The sequence below is a fragment of the Zootoca vivipara genome, chromosome Z (genome assembly GCF_963506605.1).
Source record: "Zootoca vivipara chromosome Z, rZooViv1.1, whole genome shotgun sequence".
Classification (NCBI taxonomy): Eukaryota; Metazoa; Chordata; class Lepidosauria; order Squamata; family Lacertidae; genus Zootoca; species Zootoca vivipara.
The window spans coordinates 6,317,233-6,339,309 of record NC_083294.1 but is presented as its reverse complement, the minus strand read 5'-3'; the positions used below and the strand labels follow the sequence as shown (position 1 = coordinate 6,339,309).

Below are 22,077 nucleotides of genomic sequence, written 5' to 3'. Positions count from 1 at the left end.
CCTTACCTACCCCTTTCCCTCCACTCGTTGATATGTACAATGGAAGCCGTTCCTAATACAGTATAAGCTTGTGAGGAGGTTCAGCATTAATTAAATGGAACCGTAAAAAATAATTGCACACATGCAGACCCATCAAAGGCCGGTACTAGTCTCTACCCAGGAACCAACGCTGGATGTGAACTCCACTGGCGTAACTGTCATGAGGCTGTTAGGGAGAAAATAAATGTATCCCAAACCAACGATTTCATTTAGGAAGAGTAGAGTAAAAAGAGAGAGAGAGAGAGGGAGAGATTGTGAAGGATTAATGAGGCGAAGGGTTTGTGTTTGCAATTGGATGTAAAATGCAAACATACTAAGTTGTGATATCATCATTTAACCTTAATGTTCAATAGAGTTCCAATCACTAGCACACCAAAGGGGCAATTAACCATGAGCCGTGAAAAAGAGAACATTCCAAATGGGAGAGGAAAAGAGCTGAAGGGAAAACAGCTGCAGTGAAGAAGAATTTGAGAATACAAGGCCAAAAGGTTTAAAAGAGAATAAGGTGGTTTTAAAACACCCAGCTTGACAGAAAATGCAAAAGGGCACCTTGTGGCACCTTAAGGACTAAAGAGATTTATTGCGGCTATCAGCAAAAAAGCACCTTAGAAGGAGCTGAGTTTCCCTGTGGCAAGCTGGCGGTCTATTTATTACAAGCATGAAGTGGAAGGACCAGATGGGGGACTGAAGAGACCCTCCTTCAAATTTTTGCTGCGTGACTTTGGACCAGGCACACTGTCTGGGCCTAACTGACCTCAGAGGGTTGTTGTGTGGACAAAAGAAGAGAAAAAGGGGGAAACATAAACACCAGCTGGAACTCTTCCTTGGTGGAAGAGTGGGATATAAAGAGTTTTAGCCAACTAAATCCTAGAGGAGACCCATTAAAATGAATGGATCTATGTTCATCATGCCCATTAAATTCAGCGGGTCTACTCTGAGTTTCTTGGGTTTCTACTTTCTTGGGTTCCATGATCACTGCAGATGGTGACAGCAGTCACGAAATTAAAAGACACCTGCTTCTTGGGAGAAAAGCAATGACAAACTTAAACAGCATCTTAAAAAGCAGAGACATCACCTTGCCTACAAAGGTCCGTATAGTTAAAGCTATGGTTTTCCCAGTAGTGATGTATGGAAGTGAGAGCTGGACCATCAAGAAGGCTGATCACCAAAGAATTGATGCTTTTGAATTCTGGTGCTGGAGGAGACTCTTGAGAGTCCCATGGACTGCAAGAAGACCAAACCTCTCCATTCTGAAGGAAATCAGCCCTGAGTGCTCACTCGAAGGATAGATCTTGAAGCTGAGGCTCCAATACTTTGGCCACCTCATGAGAAGAGAAGACTCCCTGGAAAAGACCCTGATGCTGGGAAAGATTGAGGGCACAAGGAGAAGGGGACGACAGAGGATGAGATGGTTGGACAGTGTTCTTGAAACTACCAACATGAGTCTGACCAACATGAGGTTTGATCTTCTTGCAGTCCATGGGACTCTCAAGAGTCTCCTCCAGCACCATAATTCAAAAGCATCAATTCTTCGGCGATCAGCCTTCTTCATGGTCCAGCTCTCACTTCCATACATCACTACCACTACTGGGAAAGCCATAGCTTTAACTATATGGACCTTTGTCGGCAAGGTGATGTCTCTGCTTTTTAAGATGCTGTCTAGGTTTGTCATTGCTTTTCTCCCAAGAAGCAGGCGTCTTTTAATTTTGGGACTGCTGTCACCATCTGCAGTGATCATGGAACCCAAGAAAGTAAAATCGCTCACTGCCTCCATTTCTTCCCCTTCTATATGAGAATATAACCCCTCATCCTGATTTGCTTGCAGGGTGAAGATAAGGTGGCATAAGTTGTTAGGCTTAGAGAAGGCACATCCCAATTAATGACCTCAGCAATATCTCACTGGATACTTAGAAACAACAAAAGAAATTACATCATTTAAAGCAGCTAAGAAAAAGTGACATTTTCTCTCCACCAAGTGAATTATTTATGTCCCAAACTATCATCCTCATAATAATAGGAATAAAAGGAATGCTTTTCAGGCCTGTAGTACAGGGAAAGCATACAAAGATTTTTCTCTCTCTTTCTCTCTGATTCACACACTCCCAGCTCAGAAATAAATAAGGGAGAAGAGAGAATCAAACAGAAAAGATAGAAAGAACCTGAAAAGGATTCTCTTCCCTCCAGCCTCCAATCATTGTCTGGAAAATCTAAGTCCTGCTCAAGCAAGCACATGCTGAGAATATTTTCAGAAAAAAACGTCCTTCCTGGATCATTATTGGAGGAGAATGGGTGTTTTCCCCAACACTACCACAGATAATTTTCTGTTTCTTATGCCTCTCAAACAAGGAGAACATTTCCCTAAATATTTTCCATCACATTTATTTTGGGCAGTCACTGATTATTACCTCTGCTGCTCTAAAATGTGTATATTATTACCTGTATGGTTTTTTTTCTTTTCCTTTTTGAATTTCATTTGTAGTGTCTTTAGATTGTTGTAAACAGCTTACAGACTTCCTTTGAAATATGATATGGTACATAAATTACCTAAATAGTCAATAGTCAATCAATTTTATTGTATATACCTAAAGGACTTTACAATGGACGACAGAGAATAAAAAGAAACTTCCATCTAAAATTATACAATGTAACCTGTAGCGGGTTTGCAACATAAAAATAATTTTACAACATTAAAACTTAAGATTGGAGTACATTCAGTAGCAGGAAAAGAGCTTCTTGGCTGCCAGCGCAAACTTGGCTCCCTGGTGTGTAATATATAGATGTTTATCTGCCAGGAGTTCAACTGTCACTTCCTGTGTGGCCTGGAAGCCAATTAAGAATTGGCAATATAATTTTTCCTCTGGACGTTGTATATAGGGGGGAAATCAGCATGATAGTGTGTGATGTCCTCTACCTGATTGCATCCATATATACATTTGCAACCCATATGGTGATTTTCCTGATAGGCATCTGTTGAAATCTTAGTTCTGCAAAAGGCCTCTGTTGTTGTGGGAAGGTCGGAGTCTCAAGGTACTGTAATGGGGCATTGAGTGATTGGTCTTAATTTGCGGGTACTGAGGGAAGTAACAGGCAGCAATGATGGATGCTCTGTCTTGGTTGGCATCCTGATCAAAAATCCAATTTCTAAGGTCATGTGGGTTAAGGGCTAAGTAGTTCTCCATTTGAAGATTATAAGCTCTAAACGTATTTTGGTGCTTTTGTGCCTAGCCACCTGTCCTTAGTTGTTTAAACTAGTAAAGCTCAGTAAGAGTATGATCCTCGAAGGAATTTAGCAGGCATCAGTAAATTACCTAAATAAGCAGATTGTCATTATCATCATCATTTTTCCAATAACAATAGAAAACAATCTATTTCCTGCTGCACAGGAGGAAAATGGGGAGAGAACAAATAAACTGTCTCCCCAAAACTGGTAATGTTGATCCCAGCCCTCAAGAAACTGTTGGGAGTATTTCTCCTCACCAATGGAGAACATTTGTTGAAATGGTCCCCAGAATTTTGCCCCCCATAAACAGGATGGAACATTTTGGGAGCCTTTACTTGCTACATTAAGCCAGCTGAAGGAAGCTATCAATACACAAGTGCTTTCACTTTGCCCAATGCCATATCCATTTATGAGTAATGAAACTCTAATAAGGCAAGACACCCACCCACAATTCTATCCCAAGCCCACAGGGGTTAGGTATGCAATCAGCTTGACAATGGAAAGCCACTCCCCTCTTTTGTGTGGGTTCCTATAGAAAGGAAGACGGTACACCCCAAAGGCACCCCCATGTGACAAAGCACAGTGGGGAATGTTTGATGCTCTGCATTTAGATGAAGGGAGAATGTCAGCAGCTGGGCACATGCTTTGCAGGAGGGGAGAGAGGCTTTCTGTTCATTAGGCAATAGCTTTTCCATTTGCCTCCAGCCCCTAGAAGCCTTTCCCAGACCGCAGCTTCCAGAACAGCAGAAGCAGCTGGGAAGAGTTCAGGGATTTTATTTATTTATTTATTTAAATTGTGTGTCCTTGTCTCTCAATTTGATCCTTTTAGATGGTTTTGTGGTGTTTTATGTATTGTGATTTGCTGTTCTTTTTATTGCTTATAAGCCTTATGGGTTAGTAATTATTTATTGTAATTGATAAGTGTAAACTGTTTAATTAATATTTGCTGTCGATGCAAATATTTGATGTTTAATTTTACTGTTTACTATAAGATTTTAATGGATTATTAAGTATTGCTTTATTTGATGTAAGATATTGTGACTTTTTATATTGGATCGGATTGTTACTATTGGTGTTTTTATATTTGTTTGAAACTACCCAACCAGATGAGTGGAGTATGTATGTATGTATGTATGTATGTATGTATGTATGTATGTATATTATTATTATTATTCAACCCCTGACATCATCTCCAAGAAAGGCTTGGAAAATCTCCTATCTGAGCTATGAGAAAGCCATAGCAAGCCAGTGAAGACAATACTAAACTAGTTCCATTTGCCCCCTTTGTGGGCAGGCGGCTTTGCAAGCGGGTCCTGGGCCTCCCTGGAAAACTGACCTATTGCCAGTCGGATCATATTCCCACCACCAAATTAGCCAATGGTGGCAGGAAGTAGTGAACGTTCCCCTGGGTGTGGGACCAGCCAACGAATAGCGGACTTTAGTGCCTCGCCCAAGGGGAAGTTTAAATGCCCGGTTAGTGCAGCCTTTCAGCTCTCTTCATGGGATTGCCTAGCTAGAGGATTCTTCCTACCTCGGTCGCCTTGGTGTTCTGTTGGCCCAGCTCAGTTTCTGAGCATTTCATTGTTGCCGCCCTTGCGCCGCCCCGTCTCCTTCTGCAGCTTCACTTATAGGCATTGGGTAAATCTAGTCTTGGCTGGAGGGGAGGTTGCAGCCTCTGCCTGCCCCTCCAAGGGTAAGAGTATCCTGTTAAAAGGATCCGGGAGGAGTGGCTTGGTGGATGCTGCGATTTGACTTAGGTCATAGGGCATCCCCCCACCCACCGGCTTCACCCTTAGAAACACTCCCAGCAAACAGGTGGGTGTGATATATGCAGTTGCTTACCACAATCCCTATGGTCAAACCTCTCATCTGTAACCAATAAAGCTGTGGCCTTATTTGATCCCAAACCAACATCATGTGTGTTGTCTAGTTATTTACACTTCATGGAACAGGGTGGTCATGGGGTCACTAAGGATACCAGACGTCCCCGTTTCCCGTGGACAGTCCCTGGATTTACAAATCAGTCCCCATACAAAATCCATTGAAGATGAAAAGTGTCCCCAGTTTCATTGAAAAAAATCTCGTAACCTTAACCTTGATACACAAATGGTCAATGCTTTGAGACCCAGTATAATGTCACCTCCTATGTTTCTGTGGGAGTTATGCCCAATGAAATTCAGGATTTGGAGGCAGATGAAGGAATCCAACCATCAGAGTATAATTACTGTTCTTCACCAGCTACAGCAAGCCGGAGGTTTTTCTTAGGATGTTTTCTCACTGCTTCCATTGTGTGTCTAGAAATTTTAAGGCTTAGGACTTAATTTTAATTAGCTAAAATGCAAAAGCAAACAGTTCACACATCAAGTTTAGGATCCCTTAGCCAGGTTACGTTTACCCAATGTGGCAGCATTTTAGTTTTAATCCCTGTTGATTATTATGGCTTGCCTTTATTATTGCTGTTCTCAAGGTTTATTCTTTGATGTGGCTTTTATCATATTGCTGTTTTTTCTGAGGCTTTTAATGGAATTAAGCCACTTCTGAGCAAGTTGGAAGGGTTGGAGAAGGTGCAAAAAGCAGAGCACAAATAGCACCGTAAATAAATAAGCATTGTTATTTAAATAGATATTATTATATGATGAACATGCGAGCAGGATTTGAACTATGAGCAACAGAAGGGATTAAAGATTATAGTAGTTTTGTTAAGGTTTAAGAGATAGGAAACAGGGTGTAGCAGAGGGAAAGAAACAGAAACACCGTGGGAAAGGGTGTGGGGAGGTTGTTGGTTTTTTTTAAAAAAAGTTTTTATTATGTATTGAAATATATGTGAAATTTTGGAAAACCTAATTAAAGAGCTAAATAAATTAATAGGCAAGCAAGCAGTACAAAGCCTGGCAACATCTCAACCCCACCACGCAGATGACCACAGTCCCTGCAGATAGGTTGTGCATCCATAGCAGTGATGCTATGGAGGAATGACTGCCGGGAGGAGCACAGAGATAAGAAACACCATAGTGGATCTTCAGCAGCCCAACTGGACACCTCCACCTGCCCCAGCTGCAACAAAATATGCCTCTCCTGCATCAGTCTCTACCACCACAGCAGGTGCTGCAACCTTCCAACAGTTTTACTTTACCCTCAAAGGCACACTCCTCCAGTGTCTCCCAGGACAGATGGATGCCAAAATACATTCATATTTCTTTTTTTAAAAAATGCACAGTGGGAAATGCACCAAGAAGGCAACAACCAATGAGGAAGTCATTCAGAACATGTCCTCTACTGGGTAAACATTTGTTATCTATTTAATTTGTATCATGCCTCCCCCCCTACCAAGAAGCCCAGGGCAGCAAGTACATCCATAATTTGAAAATAAATAAAACAATTAAAACATTCTAAAGGCAATTACAGTTATAAAAAAAACACCCCCAAACAGTGGTGGTTATAAACATTATTTCATCTTGTTTTCTCAGGGTTGCCAGGAACATTATTCTGGGTAAACATGGTTTACATAAATGCTTTCAGATTTTTCATGAAAGCTAATAATGATGGAGGCAGATCTACTGAACAGGCCCTCTCATGTGTCAAGACCAACTGGCCAGCCCCTGCTGGTGGCACCACCAACAAATACTATATTGAGAAAATAGTGTTTTGAATTAGAAAGAAAGAAAAAGTGGAAGCTACGAGGATGCAGGGATAGTATACATTACTAGCAGAAAATCTAAAAACAAACTTGGATTAAGTTGGCTTTCCAGTGACATTTTGAGGGTGGTTTTACATTCAAGAGTCAAGTCATGTTAAGTCAATAAATGTCTGTTGCTTAACTGGACAGCATCTGAGTCATGGCATCACTGACCAGGGGAAATAACAGTATGGGAAGCCCCAGGCTGGGGTCTTCAGATGACTGATGTAGAGAGTAATATCATTTTCACCTGCTAACCAATGCGAGTGCATACATTGGAATGGCTGTCACATAGAGAAGGTAAAGCAATGCAACTGATGCTCTTAGGGAAAAAGAAGGTTTGAAATAAGTTGACAACAGTTGCTGCAGCAAGAGTTTTCATAACTGTGTGCGAAACATTACAAGTCAAGTAGAATTAGGAAGCTACCAAACCACAGAAACCATGAGAACAAATGCTAATGATTTTTTTCATATGCCTCCAATGCTTTTTTCATAGGTACCAATGCATATGACTTTAAAAGGATGCTAGGAAATGTCAAGGAGGCTATCGGTGGATATGAGTCATAATGGTTGGTTGCATGCAACCTTACATGATCAGAAACAACATGCTTCTAATTATCCGTTTCTGAGGAACAACAGCAGGAGACAGCTGTGGTGCACATATCCTACTCCCAGGCTTTCCAGAGGCATCTGGTAGGGCACAGTGAGAAAGAGGATATTTAAAATAGGAAAGTACAGAAGGACTCTTCTTACGTTCACCCCCGGAAGATTCTCAATTGCCTCTGACAAATTACCCTGATACTTGGAGCACCAAATCCTAAGGCACATTAGTGCAGCACAAGAGGTGCAGGGCCGTATCCTGGATGTATCAGTATACACAAGTTCCATTTCCCTAACCCATGATGGCTATGGAAGTGTCAGAGGAAAGTTGCATGATTTCCTTATGCAGCCTGTTGTACAGGTACATACCAGAAACAGCACCATTGCTATAAAAAAAAGCATGTCCAAGCCCCTGAGTTTGACCGAGCAAAAAGAAGGATAGCACATAAGAAATGAGGTAGAGGAAGGATGGGAGTGGGGAAATGATTCAATATTCCAAAAGCTGGGTAATTACCTCTGGGCCGGTTCCTGCGTTTTCGCCTCCCAACCGAAGAGCTGCGAAGTGCTGGCTGCAGATGGCCTATCTCGATCGGTGTATTGGTTCGGAAACTCTCCTTGAACTTCTGCATCAGGGACTCCACTGTTTCTTGCGTCACCTCTGTAGCTGCAAGTTGGTGGTGAGGGGACAACAAGGAATTGAACAGTTAAAGAGTTCATACGGAGACACAATACTGTTTGCCCATCCCAACCAAAACAGAGCCTTCCGCAACCCATCACATCCAATGTTTCTCCTACTCAGAGCAGGGGAAAAAAATCAAAATTATGGGCATGACTAACATAGGTCCATTAATTTCAATGAGTCTATTCTTAGTTGGCTATAACCTGATTCCTTTAGAGCAGTGTTTCTCAACCAGTGTGCCTCCAGATGTTTTGGGACTACAACTCCCATCATTCCTGACCACTGGTCTTGCTAGCTAGGGATGATGGGAGTTGTAGTTCCAAAACATCTGGAGGCACACTGGTTGAGAAACACTGCTTTACAGCAGTGTTACCAGTAGGAGAGGCATATAAGGGCTCAGGAAAAGCTTGATATCTATCAACCTCTACTATAAACACCTTCAGCAAGAACCAAACTTGAAGACAAATGGCCTGAACTCCAAGGAAAGAATATTTACCATAAATGTAAAGGTAAAGGACCCATGTTGTATACCCATGTATACAACATTACAGAGGCTTCAAGTTGTCATTCCCACAAAACCTGAAAAGCCCAGGTATTAATCTGTGGATGAGTTATGATTTTTCTTTTCTTTCTTTCCTTCCTTCCTTCCTTCCTTCCTTCCTAACACCCTCTTTGGTTCATTAACCCCCTTGCAGTGGGAAATGCCGGCACTGGTTGCTGTATGTCTGCCATGACATGAAGACTCAATGCTGAATTCAATCTGTGATGACATGGGGAAGTGACTGACTTGCTATGGGCTGAAGCAAATGCCATTTTTGCAAGACAAAATCTTCCTGGGCTGTTTTTCATTCCTTTCTTTTATTTTTGAACCACTCAGTATTCTAGCCCAAACTTGCCCTAATGTAGAATTTGCCTACTGTTCCAAACTCCAACTTATATTGCTGCTCTGCAACATAGCGCAACGAATTGGTTAAACTCATTCAACGTAGTACCTTGATTTAAGATGCCAAGATGGTCCCAGGCCTTTTTTTAAAAAAAGTATTAACTCTGCTGGCCTGCCTTGGTCCAGAGATGCATTAGATAGGAATAGCACTTGGAGGTTATTTGGACACCTGGGGCATTTGGTGCCTGGAAAGGCTGCAACCTAAAGATTTAATTCTCATTCCAGCATGAAGCAGAGTGTGTTTTTAACAGGACACACTGGGGTGTCTGTGTGGATTGGCAAAAGTGTAAAGTGAAGTAGGATATACCAAGGTAGAAAGAGCTCCTCTCCCTCAGGACATGGGGAGATGCAATTCTTATTTAAGGCCCGAGTCCTCCCTTTCCCCCCCACCCTGCACTGCATTAGGAGGGACCCCTGTTTCTGGAAGAGCAACTGACATCATTGAGCAAGAAAATGTGCGGAAAGCAGCAAAAAGGTCACAGAGGATAAAATAGAAAGCATCAGGAGGAAAAGTTAGAAGGAGAACAACAGAGCAGCCGCTCATTTGTCAGGCCTTTGATGCCACCACGTTCAGGATGTGTAATTTCACACTTGGACTATGGGCAGCAGGATCTATAAGATGTCTCTAATAACATCAGGTTACTGGACACGCTGCAGATTTGCTCTGCCTTTGAAGGGTATCCCTGGTGCCTGAGATAATGGACCAACATTTCCCAGATAGTAGCTTTTAAGAGCTCCAGGATTCATCCAAAGACTTATCAGCACTGACAGAACCAGCTCTGGGAGGTGACGATATGAAGCTCTCAGGTGATGGTAAATCCATGCAGCGGTGTATCCAGGGGCTGGCAAAAATGGCCTCTGCTGGGCCGCAGGTCCAGGGTGAGCCACAAAAATCACCTTTCAAACTATGAGGGGCATGGCATATATGTATGTGGCGAGGTGATGCCACTGTTGTAGCAAAATCAAATGTGCGTGTGGGGAGGGGGGGGCCTTCCCGTCCTTCTCACACAGCAGCACAAGATGTGTGTTAAAGTCATTTGGGGCAGGGGAGCCGCTACAGCTCCTTGCAAAGGGCACAAGGGGTCTTAGGTACGCCTCTGACTCAATGAAGGTGAAGCCATCATCAACAACCATCACTGCTCTCTCCCCATTTCATTGCTGGCTTAGATTTCCTTAGTTCTATCCTGCCCTTCTTCCAAGGAGCTCAAAGTGACAGGCACAAGTTCTCATAACAACCACATGACGTGGGTTAGGCTGAGAAAAAGCGTCTCCCACCCCCCTCGCTATCCCAAACCACCAGTGAGGTTTATGGTTGACTGGAGACTTGAACCTGGGTCACTACAGTCCTAGCTCAACACACAGACCACTACTACATCAAACTGGATTCACAGGACGGTGGGAGCGAGGAGGGAAGCCTGTGTTTATGAAACATCTGCAGTAAAAGCACTCTGATAATAGGAGATTATTTTGCACTTGTGTGATACCATAGGTCAATGGTACTGGCTTTCATGTAGAAACCCCCAGATTCAATCCCCAACCTCTCCACTTTAAAAGGGTATCAGGCGGCAAGGCTAAGTTGCCTGCATGGAACCTTGGAGATACACACACACACCAGCCTGTGAAATCAGTGTGAATGCTACACAGCTTACAAAACAAACAGTGCCAAATTAGATAGACCTACTCACTGATTTACATTGATCTTTGGTGTAACACTGGGTTAGTTAACGTGGTACCCTCTACATGTTTTGAACCATAGCTCCCATCGTCCCTGAGCAGAGGCTATTGTGGCTGAAGCTTGTGGAAGTAGGAGTTCAGCGACTTCTGGAGGGTGCAGTGTTGGCTACCCTGACCTGGCAACGTGCTGGCTCTCCTCTGACAATTATTAGAAGGGGGCATTTTTAATATGATAAAAATGTGTGTTTGTGTGCTACACAATGTTCCAGTTTTACTTTTTTTTCCTGGTTGCTTGTGGAAAATAAGCCAGTCATCCCACCGAAACTATTGCAGAACGAATTGATGGGTTTCTGTTTTGTGTTTCTGTGTGTTTGTGTATGTTTCTCCATCCCCAACAAACACAGTGAACTAATTACAGGTAAGGTAGCCGTGTTGGTCTGGGTCGAAACCATGGTCAAAACCATGGAGGGACCTGGTTTGAACAGAGATATCGGATTCTTATCTCATTATACATGATAAGCGATCTTCAGCCATCTCAACCCTTGCTTTTTCATGCAAAACCATTTGAAGTCGTTTTCGGTCATCAACAGCTATCAGTCAGTCAATCACCCACTTCCACCACCCTTCTGAGTGATCCCCCCTCCCCTCCCCATCCCCACCCCTCCCCACCCCTTCTCTACATAAGTGCCTGGGGACTTCTATTTCACTGTATCTGAAGAAGTGTGCATGCACACGAAAGCTCATACCAAAATAAAAACTTAGTTGGTCTTTAAGGTGCTACTGAAGGAATTTTTTTTATTTTACAGTGAACTAACACATTAATAGGAGGTAAACTAATACTAATAATACAGTTGTTCTACACACCTAACTTGGAATTATGTTTGACTGAAATACATGGAATTTATCTTCAAGTAAATGTGTTGAGGTGCCAGTGAACTATTTTAGGGGCCAATTAACAGCCTCAGCTGCTAAAAGTCATTCTAATATAACCCCTCTGAGGGGAAGGGTAGCTTCTGGTCTTGCTAAGGAGGCCATTTCAAAGCCTGAGGGCAATTGAAGCGGATACTTTTCCCATTTGCAGTTGAAGTTTTTTAACCTTGTCTAAGGAGGGTGTGCAGAGCAAGCCTTGGATCCACTGACTATAAGCAGTGTGAATTCTCACAGGATGTCAGTTCTAGGTCATGAAAGATTTTACTTGTAAGCCTCAGCAACCTGAATTAGGTCCAAGAGTTCACAGGCAGCAATAGTGCAGCTGCTGAAGAACAGAAGGGCACTGTCACCTCTTGATACTCATTCAGAGGCAAACCGAAGCATTCGGAACCACTGGTAACTTTTGAGTTATTCTTAATGGTGCATATTGCATTACTGTAAAGCTTTTCAGGCTGAAAATGGTAGGAAATGCTTTGAAGGAATAGTCACTCCTAGGGGTTACAAAGGTATGCAGGAATCCAGTGACTTCAAAAGCCTCTGAATAGAGCCAATACACCAAATATAACTGATCAAATATTTACCTGGCCATAGCCTGCATATTTAGGTTGCATCACCAGGTCCCAAACTTGTTAGGGTGGGCACAAAAGGATATCCAGAGCTACTGTTCTACATGGGTTTCCCGAGAAGAGTCCTGTCTCAGTGGCAGAGCACCTGCCTTGCAAGCAGAAGGTCCCAAATACAATCTCCAGGTAGGGCTGGAATGTTCCCTGCCTGAAACCATGGAAAGCCTCTGCCAGTCAGTGTAGACAACACTGAGATGGATTAATGGTCTGACTCAGTATAAGGCAGCTTCCTATGTTCCCAGTGGGATGCTAGGTCCTCCTTCGAAGAGGACTCCTCTAGCTGGGGCATGGCAACGGCCCTCTTTCTGAAGGTGCTGCCGATTTTAGGGTTGCCTGGTTAAAGTCTGGTTAACTGGTAAAGGACCCTAAGAAGGGAGAATGAGGTGTGTATCAAGACTGGCAATTAGCAGCGAGCACCTGGACAGTAGTCCGAGCAGACACACAGGTCACCTGGTCACATCCTTCTATTTAAATTGTAGACACCGTTTCTAAATTTGAATCAACACACATACATTACTGCACACAAACTTCATGCAGATCCATGTTGTCTTTTGTCCTCTTTCTGGAGGCAATGCTTAAGTTAGTTGGACCCATTTTCTGACTCTGTATAAGGTAGCTTCCAATATTCCTAACTCTAGATGCACTTTGCCCTCTGATACAACTGTGGAAGTGGGGGAACAGCTGTCCCACCGTCGCCCTTGCAGGGAAAACCCCTGGCAACACGTCACCACACACAGCTTGTTAGCCTAAACCAGAGCAAGTGAGCTACCCACAGCTTGTTGCTTATTTAACTGGTGATAAAGGGGCAAGAAGCTGAGCCCACAGCCTCCAGACGATCAAACATCAACCCATTTTCATCCTCCACTTACATTATAAAAGCCTGGAGTAACAGCCTAGGCAAGTGTGACAGGAAGTTTATCCCCTGGGTGGCACCGGAATGCAGCCAAGTCTAAATGCCAAACTAATCAAGTTTTATGAAAGGATACTATAAATAGGAGAAAGCCTGTGAAACAAACAAAAAATTTCTTTCAGTAGCACCTTAGAGACCAACTAAGTTTGTCATTGGTATGAGCTTTTGTGTGCATGCACACTTCTTCAGATACTTAGTTGTCTCTAAGGTGCTAATGGAAGGGAAAAAAAATATTTTGTTTGGTATCTGAAGAAGTGTGCATGCACATGAAAGCTCATCCCAATGACAAACTTGGCTGGTCTCTAAGGTGCTACTGGAATAATTTTTTATTATTATTTTTTCGACTACGCCAGACCAACACAGCTACCTACCTGTAACTAGAAAGCCTGTGAGTATGAACGATAAACAACCTAGCTTACTGGGAAACCTAATTCCACACTGTGCAGCCTAAAAGAGCATCACAGTTGCACTGAGTCACTTTGGTGTTTCATAGAGTCTCCTGAGATGGTTGATCAGAGGCTGAGGGAAATAGAGGGAAATATTTCATGTGTTATGATTGCTAATCAGGAGAGTATTGAGTGACAGCCGGGGGGCTAACTGCCAATGGGATGGATTACCTAAGGACAGGTGTATGGCACACATTGTCGAACAATATCTGAGAAAAGAGATGGTGTAAATCACTCTAAGAAGATGAGAAATCTAAAGGACAGGTGTGTGTGTGTGGTGGGGTATCATTTCTTACTATAGGTAAAGGTAAAGGGACCCCTGACCATTAGGTCCAGTCGTGACCAACTCTGGGGTTGCGCGCTCATCTCGCATTATTGGCCGAGGGAGCCGGCGTATACCTTCCAGGTCATGTGGCCAGCATGACAAAGCCGCTTCTGGCAAACCAGAGCAGCACATGGAAACGCCGTTTACCTTCCCGCTGTAGCGGTTCCTATTTATCTACTTGCATTTTGACGTGCTTTCGAACTGCTAGGTTGGCAGGAGCTGGGACCAAGCAACAGGAGCTCACCCCGTCACAGGGATTCGAACCGCCGACCTTCTGATCAGCAAGCCCTAGGCTCAGTGGTTTAACCACAGCGCCACCTGGGTCCCTACTATTTCTTACTATATGCGTATGTAAATTTAAAAGAACATTGCTAGTGCAAGATATTGAAGGATTTGTGAAGTGGCATTCATAATTCAGCTTCCACTAGCGGGCAAACCCACTGAGCACCCCTTCTGGGGTTTATTGGATGGGAAGAGTGTGGACACTAACTACTGCTTTCTCTGTGCTTCAACATCATATGGCTACTCCAACAGTAAAGGACCACATATTGCATCAAATCAAATAGATCCCCCTTCTCATCCACTACCCACCACCCACTCCAAAGCATGTGTGAGATATTTATGCTTCCTTTGCTGAAGAAAGGAACAGGTAGGCCTGCTGTAATATTGTTAGATGCACATAATGCAACAAAGCAATAATAAAAAATAACCAAACCTGATCGTGTATCGTAGCAACCTGCTAGATACCGATAGCTTTGGAAAGTGGTTTTGGTCTCCAGTCAGTTTTTAGATAAGCCAATTGAATTGGATTATAAACAAGGCAGGATAATGTTCTCTCCAGGGACCCTCTTTCGCCTCCTTCCCCAGCTCCCAGGCTGATCCAGCGGACTGATTTAAAACAAGTACATCAGTCTGCCCAGCTTAGAGAAGCCAAGGCGGTGGAGGGAGGAGAATTCTATGCAAAAAAAATGTATCATCCACTGCATTAAAAGGCTCCACACACACACCCCACTTCAAATTCAGTTTTGTCTCCAACCCACTGCGCTTTGCAGGATAAAAATGAATGCATTGCATATCCACATACAATTGCAAATTCAATGTGGGGGCAGGGAGGAAGTAAGAGTAAAATGATGCTTTGTCAGTGATACAGTTTGCCTCTGAGGGGAACTGAACAAATGTACTTTTTCTCCTTCATATATTTATGAGATCCCTCCCTCCCCTAGATGCTTCCCCCTTCATTGGTTCTGGGCACTGTGCCAACAACAGCCCTTATCTGGCAGGAGGCAGGAGGCGAAGAGGCAGTGGGGGGGAGAGAGAGACCCCTCGATACAATCACAAGTTTTTTCACCAGTTTAACAAATTGGGGAGGGGGGGGAGTCTCGCGTTCTTAATAAAGCTCAGAGAAATCCAATGCAACGATTGTGCTAGCAAAAAACTCATTACCAGCAACCAGCTCTTGTGAAATCATGTTTCACGGGTGCAAAAAAGTTTAGCCAGTGGAGCAAGTATATCACTAAGTGACTTTAACTTATTGCTGCATTGGATACAAATTATTATTATTATTCCTATTATTATTTATACTTAATGACCTTCCACATATCTGAAGGCATGGTACAGAACATTAATAAAAACAACTAAAAAAACAACAGGTTAAACACAACACAAACACCATTCGATAATAAAACAAAAATGGACAACCATGCAAGAAACCTATTCATGCATCTTGGAAAGCTTGTCAGAACAGAAACACCTTCAATTGTTTCTGGAAAGGGCAGGTGGCAAGTGCTTGTCACATCTTGACAGGAATTCCATTCCATAAACAGGGCCAGCCATACAAGAAGCCCTGTTCCCCTACACTATGGAATTGCTGTTATCGAACAGGGAAAAGAATCCGGGGGAGAGGAGGAGGCATAGGGAAAATAATAAGGTAGAAGTTATATGTGAAATTAAAGGAATGAGTAAATGTATGAAGTTTTTTCTTGGTCGGAAGATTAGGCTAGGGAAGGAAAGGTATGATAATTATGTGAAAAATAGTTAGAAATATGAGGATTGAGAAATATGTATAGGTTAAAAGGTAAAGGTAAAGGTACCCCTAACCATTAGGTCTAGTCGTGACCGACTCTGGGGTTGCGCGCTCACCTCGCATTATTGGCCAAGGGAGCTGGCGTACAGCTTCCGGGCCATGTGGCCAGCATGACAAAGCCGCTTCTGGCAAACCAGAGCAGCACATGGAAACGCCGTTTACCTTCCCGCCGTAGCGGTTCCTATTTATCTACTTGCACTTTGACGTGCTTTCGAACTGCTAGGTTGGCAGGAGCTGGGACCAAGCAACGGGAGCTCACCCCGTCACAGGGATTCGAACCGCCGACCTTCTAATCAGCAAGCCCTAGGCTCAGTGGTTTAACCACAGCGCCACCTGGGTTCAAAATGTATAGGTTAGCTAAATAGAAATTGTATGTTTAGATAGATAGTTGGGCAGCTCGCTGCATCTATCCCTCCTCTTCATTATAGAGCCTCTTGGTGTCAGGGGGAGGTTCTGGGGGAGGTAGGGGGAGGTGGGGAAAAGCCTAATTATAAAATGGACCACCTTCGACTGTCCGCCCACCATGGGACTCTCTTGTGGCAGGAGAGGGCCTGTGGAGGGGGGGGGGATAGAAGAAGACGGATAATATGTTAATAAGAAAAAGAGATAAGGTTTAGGAATTATGAATAGCTGTAATTAATGGTTGCTTTAAAGGACAAGGGTTGAAATTGGGTCGTATGAAAATTGCTAAGGATAAATAATAGGAAAATCGGAAAATCAGAAGGGTGGGATTTGAGGAAGTCATTAAGACAATGTTAAGTATAATGTGAGGTTGAAAATGTTGATAAGTGTTTTTTTGTTGGTATTTTTTTGGTTTTGTCTTTTTGTCTTTTTTGTGTATTAATGTGTGATGGTTTATTATAAAATGAATGGGTTTTTTGGGGGAAAAACAAGAACAACAAAAAGCCCTTCTCCCAGTTGCCGTGCAGCGAGCTTATGAGATCTTTGGAATGTGCAGGGAAAACTCTCCTGCAGACTACAGTGATCCACCGGGTACATAAAATTTAAAAAAAAAAAAAATCAGGGGAGAGGGGTGGGAAGTAAAAACAGAAAAGTGTACTGTAAGTGAATGATTTATTGCATGTGAAGTATATTTGTTAAAACTTTTGGGATATGTGTGAATAAGGCAATCTCTTAAGTAACATGGGCCTTATATGTCAACTGTACAACTGAACCCCATAGCAGATTGGCAGCCAGTACAAATCCTTCAAGCGATGTGCTCTATGCCACCTCCACAAGCAGAGTTGCGGCTGTTTTCTGCACCAGCTGCAGCCTCCAGATGAATGACAGGGGTAGTTTGACATGTATTGCAACAACCCAATCCCAGTCTGTATATGTCTTTAGCTTGAAATTGTGTGTGTGCATGTGCATGCACACACATGCACACATGTATTCATTGATGTTTCTATTATGGCATGGCTTCAGGGCATTTTGTGGGCAGTGATTCAGCAATGAAATTGATTACAGTCATACCTCGGTTTAAGTCCGCTGCGGTTTGAGTACTTTCGGTTTGAGTACTAAACGGACCCAGAAGTGTTTATTTCCGGGTTCCACAGCGCACGCATGCACAGAAGCGCTCTATCGGCGCTCCGGCGCTCCGTTTAAGTACTTTTCAGGGAGCGAACGGCTCCCTGGAACCAATTGTGTACTTAAACCGGTACAATTGTGTACTTAAAACTGTAATGAATGAGCACAAATATACCTGAGGATTCCTGCAGACTGTACGCTTCAGTGTTAAGTTTACTGTAAAATTATGCAGTGAAAAGGACTATCTGAACTGGAGATGTCTGCTTGGCTTTACCCTTTGCATATTCTCACCCTCCCAGAGGTGCCAAATCTCCTCAACCATTGTCCGCTCTCAATGTGGCAGTGTGGGCATATTGGCCTTACCACAACAGAGCCTCAAGAGGTTCAAAAGCACCCCTATCTCAGCTGAAAACATCAATTTCTACCAAAGGGAGAGAGGTTGCTAGTTTCAGAGAACCACCCCACACCTTATTTTCTCCTAACAGTGACCCAGTACTCATCCTCTCCCCAGTCACGGTGCTCAATCACTTCCCAGCTAATTGTCTCCACTCATGTGTGCAAACTAACCATTGACTGGAAAACACTGCAGAATGTTAATTTCATTTAGAGCTGGGTAATAGCGAAATGCTTTCCCCCCTTATAAAAAATGATATGAAACAAGCATTGTATTGATAGCACCATTTGCAATTATAGCCACAATCCCAACCTAGGAGTGACTGAGAGGTTGTTATTATTATTATTATTATTCAAGCACTTTAGAGAGAGTGTCACTTCATCTACCCCTTCTCCTGCCTGCTTTGCTATTCTCCTCATTGTGGCAATTAAGATAATGCAGTAGAATCACATACACACAAACACCAGAATAGACCCAGGAGGCCTGCCATTTTCACAGGCATTCTTTCAAACAGAATCACAGCACAGTGCAGTCAACAAACAACCTCGCTGGAGAACATACCAAGGCATTGTCAACTCTGATGGAGATTGACCTAAAGAAATAAATCTGTCTCTCAAACAATAAAGTATGTGAAGAAGATCTCTGCCAGCAGTATATATGTTGGAGTGACGAGGACAAAAGTGGTTCTCCTTCTGCAGACAGTAGAAAGTTGCCAAAGCTAGAATTGGAACCTTCTGTGGCAAACCACAGAACTGCATTTTAGAGCATCAGCCTGGGCAGTAAAGAACTCCTAGACCATGGACTGTTCCTGCTCACTCAATGGGCTCTTCTGGACAGGGAGAGGAACAAAATACTTCTTCTTGGTCTAGGATAGGTATGGAGAACTTTTGGCCCTCCAAATACTCTGAAGCCTAGCACAATCGTATTCTATGAATAATAAGAGACCTTAATCTCTACCTCCACTACGGACTCCTCTGGCAAGAGAAAAGCATGTGAATTTTATAGCTGCACACCTTGAAGAGCCTGAAACCAAACACAGAAGCTCTGGCTGGGGCTTGCATCATTGGTGCGGCAAAATTGCTGTACATCTATAACTAGCTTCACTGTGGCCGAGCTCCATGACCCTTCACTGCAGCCACACCTCTCCTTTTATTGCACTTTGACAATTCAATCCTTACCAAAAAGCCAGGGTGTTGTATGTGTATGCTGGTGTGTATGTGTTTCAAAGCAGGGTTTCTGACTTCAATTTTAGCACCGCCAATATTTCGGATTTATTAAAGCTATGCACCAATTACAGTTTTGTTAAATAATTGTCTGGTTTTTAACTTATCAGTGGCATGGAGAGAGGGCGGGTGTGCATACTGCATGCAGGCTTTGTAGGCTGAAGCCAGGCTTTATGCATGCAACACAGGCCTAGGCCTTCAGGCTTCCTGGAGCTCAGAGGAGCTTCATTTGTACATTGGTACCTCTGGATGCAAACAGGATCTGTTCCAGAGCCCCGTTTGCATCCAGAGCAGTACAGAACCTGAAGCACCCAGTCTGTGCATGCTCGCCACGCGATTCGGCGCTTCTGCGCATGCGTGTGATGTCATTTGGTGCGTCTGCGCATGCGCAAATTGCAGAACCTGAAAGTAACCCGTTCCGGCACTTCCGGGTCCGGCGAGTTTGCCACCCGTGATATACGCAACCCACAGCGAACGTAACTAGAGGTATGACTGTATAACAAAAGACAGAGAGGGTTCCTCCAATGGCATTGTTAGTAGCTGGCAGGCAGCCAATCCCTGCTGAGATAGGTCCAGTGTTGTGATTCGCTATCTGCAGGATTAAGACAACCTATCACAGACAGTGTGTGTGTTTTACCTTGGCCGGCTTGAGGTGTATATACTGGGCCAAGTGCCTCTGTCTGTTGTTCTTGTTCCCGATATTCCAATAAATCCTTTTTGAGGTGGATCTCAGCCTTGGGTCATGCCTGAACCCACCTACACTCCACATACTCTCGGAACTCAGGTTTTAGCAGGTACCTGCTGAAGGCATTTTCCAATAAAATATTATTTAATTAACAAAGGTTACCAGCTTTTTGTTAGAAGAAAAGGCCATATGAAATATTTGTTTCTTTCATTCCCTATTATGCTGACACAATAGAGACAAAAAAAAAAGCTTTCAAGAAATATACCTCTTATATGCCACTCAGTCTTACCCTCATCTATTAAAATTGCTGAATCAATTTAATGAGTAGATAAACTATGAGTAGATAAACCAAACCAACTTTTGTAGCCCTAAAATGCTTGCAAAACATACCAAACTACTAATTTAATGCCAAGTGCAAGGTTTGATTCTGTTCACATGTGTGTCAATATATACAGAGTACTGTACCTTAATTCTAGTTACAGGTAGGTAGCCATGATGGTCTGAGTCGAAGCAAAATAAAAAAATTCTTTCAATAGCACCTTAAAGACCAACTAAGTTTTTATTTTGGTATGAGCTTTCGTGGGCATGCACACTTCTTCAGATACAAGTGTGCATGCACACGAAAGCTCATACCAAAATAAAAACCTAGTTGGTCTTTAAGGTGCTACTGAAAGAATTTTTATTTTTATTTTACTGTACCTTAAGTTACTTTAGGTGGGTGGCCCAACTACAGCCCTATCTTAATACAGATAAATTGGCTGCAGTGATTTATGCTCTGGTAACCACAAGATGGGATTATTACAATGCACCTCACATCCTGCCTTTGAAAACAGTTTGGAAGTTTCAATAGCAGTCAATTTGCAACTTAAGCTCATTTAACCTATGCAATCACAGCTTTACACGCTCGGTCAAAAAGGGGGGGGGGGGAGATTCACATCAATGAGGATTTAGCACTGCCAATTTGGTGAAGAGGGAAGAGAGCCACTAAGGGCATCCACTCCCCATCTCCTAAACCAGGGGTAGCCAATGTGGTGCAGAGAGCAGGTCCATTGATGAGGCAGGGTGCTGCACTCACCTCTGGCAGCAGAAGCACAAGAGGTGGCTCCCCACCCACCCACCACCTTCACAGCCACTGGAACGTGCACCCCCCCTCTTGCTGACAGGCAATGCTTTACAGAACACTGGCTCTTGCTGAGTTTGGAGAGGGGAGAACATTCTGCTGGTGGCAGCACATTCCTGTTTTGCCTCAGGTGGTGAAACAGGACAGGCTGGTGTACAACAGGTGTTGTGGGACTACAACTCCCATCACTACTGACAATTGGTCATCCTGGCTGGGGCTGATGGGAACTGGTATTCTAACAACATCTAGAGGGCCCCACACCAGCGACACTTCTCTTAAAGGCAAAGGGATGTGGGTGGTGCTGTGGTCTAAACCAGCGAGCCTTTTGGGCTTGCTAATGGAAAGGTCGCCTGTTCAAATCCCTGCGACAGTAGTGACCTCCTGTTGCTCTGTCCCAGCTTCTGCCAACCTAGCAGCTCTAAAGCACACCAGTGCAAGTAGATAAAGAGGTGCTGCTGCGGCGGGAAGGTAAACGGCGTTTCTGTACACTCTGGCTTCCATCACGGTGTTCTGTTGCGCCAGAAGCGGTTTAGTCCTGCTGGCTGCATGACCCAGAAAGCTGTCTGTGGAAAAACGACGGCTCCTTTGGCCTGAAGCAAGATGAGTGACACACCCCATAGTCGCCTTTGACTGGACTTAACGTCCAGGGGTCCTTTACCTCATGCTTCTCTTAGACCACGGTTACAAGCTTAGCAGTAGCATCTGAAGAAAGCCAAAAGGGTACAGTCTGCTGCATGTGTCACTCCTGAACTTTGAGCTTAAGACCCCTCTCTATTTAGGAGATAAAAGTGTTTGCTCTGCAGCAGAACACCAGAAGACGTCTATATTGAGACAAGACTCATACTAGAGAAAGGGTAGTCTGGGAAAAACAAACAATTGGGAAGCGGAGGCAGCAGAGAGTATATCTTTGAATTCTCTAAGTATGATAAACATTGCCTATATTTCAAAAAGCAAAGAGCACCTCTAGGCTATTTTTGTTC

The 22,077-nt window shown here is 43.5% G+C and overlaps 1 protein-coding gene across 1 annotated transcript in view; it reads right to left on the bottom strand.

Moving 5' to 3' along the window:
- The window catches only part of ASTN2 (astrotactin 2), a 605,773-nt gene that overhangs the window by 371,242 nt on the left and 212,454 nt on the right, over positions 1-22,077 (bottom strand). Inside the window, 1 exon segment of the mRNA XM_035112940.2 lies at positions 8,050-8,199. Within this exon segment, the coding sequence (XP_034968831.2) occupies positions 8,050-8,199 (150 nt within the window).